The sequence below is a fragment of the Atta cephalotes genome, assembly GCF_000143395.1.
Source record: "Atta cephalotes unplaced genomic scaffold scaffold00012, whole genome shotgun sequence".
Lineage (NCBI taxonomy): Eukaryota > Metazoa > Arthropoda > Insecta > Hymenoptera > Formicidae > Atta > Atta cephalotes.
In genome coordinates this window covers 2,186,041-2,189,841 of record NW_012130076.1, presented here as the reverse complement: position 1 = coordinate 2,189,841, position 3,801 = coordinate 2,186,041, and the positions used below count along the sequence as shown (strand labels likewise).

The 3,801-nt window shown below is 35.5% G+C and overlaps 1 protein-coding gene across 1 annotated transcript in view; it reads right to left on the bottom strand.

The window, feature by feature from the left end:
• The window catches only part of LOC105617340 (potassium/sodium hyperpolarization-activated cyclic nucleotide-gated channel 2-like), a 7,441-nt gene extending 3,856 nt beyond the window's left edge, over positions 1–3,585 (bottom strand). Inside the window, exons 1-3 of the mRNA XM_012198903.1 lie at positions 3,350–3,585; positions 3,073–3,231; positions 1,718–2,900 (exon numbers count right to left, since the gene is read on the bottom strand). Of these exons, the coding sequence (XP_012054293.1) occupies positions 1,718–2,900; positions 3,073–3,231; positions 3,350–3,585 (1,578 nt within the window). The remainder of the gene's footprint in view (positions 1–1,717; positions 2,901–3,072; positions 3,232–3,349) is intronic.
• Between the last annotated feature and the right edge of the window lie 216 nt (positions 3,586–3,801).

Genomic DNA, 3,801 nt, shown 5'->3' with positions numbered 1-3,801 from the left:
TTCCTTCTCTTCTCGTCTACTCTACTCCTCTCTTATTATATTATTATTATATTATTATTATATATATATATATATATATATATATATATATATATCTCTACGATTTGCACGCTTTTGCTTTGTCCTTACTATGTGTAACGAGGCGGCAGCCAAAGCTCACTTTTCTCTTTTGCGGTAGTTTATACCGCTTTTTACGAACGCAGGATAATCGGAATACATATTTGTCGCGTTTAACATCAGAGAAGTGAGATATATCATCGTTGCATGAACTTGTTACCACGCTACCGTATATGGCTAGATCTAATAATAAGTTCCGAGGATAGTTGTTTTTTTTTTACCAACACATATACATATCGACACATATACATATTTACGCGTGCCATCGAAGTTTTCCTGCTTACGACATTCCTCCGTCCGGTGAAAGAACAAGTTTGTTCTGTAACGACAAAAAACAATTATCGTGAAAACTACATTCATTAATAACGGATAACGTATCGTTGCATCGCGTCACGTAGATATTCAGGTAGAACCGGTCGGACTAACTCGATATGTGAATCTTTCAGATAAGCATGCATCGTCAAGTAAATCAGGCCTTCTCTCGTTACATGCGTATTCTTAATGCAATATCCCGGGACACTGACTACAATCAACTACGGATCTTACAACCAGTGCTAAAGATAATGATCCCAGCGCCCGATAAGTATTAATAGCGTGAGCTAGTTGCGTCGATGCACGGCATTACAAAGCGAAGATACGTCCTTCCGTTTCTCATTCCATTATATTAAGTGCTCCATTTGCCGATTCAAAACTCGATACACTTGATACGCGCGATGCATTTCGAATCGTCTTGATTTTTGACGTTCGCAAAACAACGAGTCCGAGTTCCGGTCGGGATGCGCGGCGCTAAACTGTAATTATCACGAATTCATCTTAAGAAGTGATCATGCATTCTTCTTGCTACATGATATTACCGATGATCTACAGTACATTGAAAATTGTAGTCTTCCGCGGTGCACGATCGCGATCTTCTTGATCCACGTCCAGGGTAATAAATCTGCCCTAATGTTGGGTTACGAGAAACAGTTATCGGAGTCTTGAAATTTATCGGTTCCTTAACAATTTTCCGCTATTATCGTCAACGATCATTAACAATTCTTTCAATCGTAACAATTCAACGGCAGTTTCTTATAACCTGAGATTAATGCGCTATAATAAGTTTAAAATATATTATATCTTTTAAATAACTATGGACGCGAGACATAATTTACAAATGCATTGTTCGGAAATGATATGATTTCCATACGTTAATGCTACGTTATGATAATAGATAATCGGATTCTTAAAATTTATCGCCTGCACAATAATTTTAATGTTACTTTTGACATTTCGTATAATTATAATGATGTGTGTGTGTGTGTGTGTGTGTGTGTGTGTGTGTGTGTGTGTGTGTGTGTGTGTGTGAGTGAGAAAGAGAGAGAGAGAGTATTTTAAGCAATTTTTAATTTGCTCTTCATATACTATATAACGCGTCACTAAATATTGCTTTTAATTGCTTAAACGATATCAATATCAATATTGCCTTTATAATATCGTAATTAAGTTGCACACAAATAAAATTTTTTGCCATTTCCAATAAACTATAATATAACTATAATATAATATACACTATAATATAACGATGTTATTTTATAAAATATTTTTGCAATATTTATTGTATATTCAGTATGGTCGTTCTCTCGTGTCTCTCGATAGCAATTTTCTTGATTTGCTCCCACAGCATAGGATAGGGATGAATTGTTCTGGCAAAATCTGCACGATCTAGACGATATAACTCGCAGATTTCAACAGCGACTACACTGGCTACTCTTCGCTCGTTCACCATTATAAGCGCGATCTCCCCAAAGTGCGCGCCATCCTCCAAGTGACATACTTCCTTTCCGGTGCTTGTATAAATAGCCACTGTACCACTGGCGATGAAGTACATGCAATCACCTGATTCATTTACGCGTACAATTATGTCGTTCGGTAAAAATATTTCGGATTTCAGTATATCGACAATGCGTGTTATTAACAGGAGAGGTAGATTGTTGAAAAACGTAACATTTTCTACGAATTTGCGGCAAGTGTGCATCCCAATTTCCTGACGCATATGCGCGGATAGAGTATTGAGGATCTCAGCTTCGCAAAAATATTGATGTTTAAAGCAAAACTCATAGTAGTTTATGATACGACATTGAGTCAAGTACGGTAGTTGCCGACGCTTCATATATTGCTTGACTTCTGCTATGATGTTTTGATATTTTATCTTAGAGCTATTGGCGCCTTTGTAGAGCTGGTTCACGCGAGCTATGATGTTCCAGATAACTGAAGTCCCCACGATTTGAAAGAGGATCACCAGAGAGAGGTCTGCACTGGTTTTTGGTTTTTTATGTGTAAAACCCGCCGACAAAAAAATAGAAATAGAGCGTAAGAGACTGTGCAGATATTGAGAAGAGGCAGATTCTTCCCAAAGATTAAATTCATTTATCCAGTAATCTTCGCTTGGTTGCTTCGGTAGGTACATGGAAGTCTTCGCTATTGGCAATATCCAGTAAAAACAAGACTGCCACTGAAATCCTATCATTAGCCTGAGTATCACAATGCAGACTTCATAAAGGGCCATTTCAATGTTGTATGTGCGAGCAATTTTCATCATGTAGGAATTAAAAGAAAATACACGAAGTAAGCATATCAAAGATACCAGTTCACGTGTGACTATATTTTCTTGCCATGTTTTAATAAACACGATATCAGTTGGTAGAGAACCCAGTAAATCTGGCAAAAAAGTACCATGTCTTATATATTTCTTCATTATCTTTTTCGGTTCCATCACGACAGTATAATGCGCCTTGTCAAAATATCTGTTCATAAATTGATAAATTTTTATAGAGACTTTAATACATAAATTTTATTGTAATAAAAACAGAATGCAATGTCCAGAAATTTTGTTTCTGTGTTACATTCTGCGGAAATTCGGATATCAGCTCAATAAAATAAATTTAAATTCAGTTATAAATTTAAATTCAATTATACCCTGTCATAAAATTGATGATTATATCCACGCAACAGAAAGAAAGTAGGAGATTTTTACAAATTGTCCAATAAACTAAACGCTTTTTGAAGGCAGCTTGATACGGAGTAATCATCAGTAAACATGTTATTATTAAGATCATTAGGATATCCCAGAAAAGTCTGCACTATAAAAGATTCGGTTTAGTTTAGAAAAGATATAATTCAATATATTTGATATATAAATGTATATAATGAATTTTATATGAGAAAGTTGTAAAAATTTGTCGAGGAAATATACCTAAAAATACTGAATGGATGAATGATATGCTTGAATCTATGTAAATGCCTTCGTTTTTCTATGATTATGGAATTGCGGCTGTGTAAATACTTCTGGGCAGCTGGATTTTTTCTTGATATCATCAGTAAAGAGCGGAAAGTGTCAAACGCTTTTTTAAAGAAATTACGATCAGGAAGAAAGAATATATCTTTCTGATCGGGATCCTCAATTTCGCATACATGGCCCACAGGAAGCATTTTGGAATCGTTTAATTGCGAGTTAAGGATAAAAAAAGGAATTTTATTAAATGCGTATATATTGCACTATTCTAATTACAGAATTACAAATATCATTATAGGCCATGAAACAAGCATACATCGCTAGTAATGGCGGCATCTCTTCGAATAAAAGAACAACTTATCCTTTCACAGCAGATTCGTGCGAGTGAATGCAGTCGGTAATGTCGTTGCCGG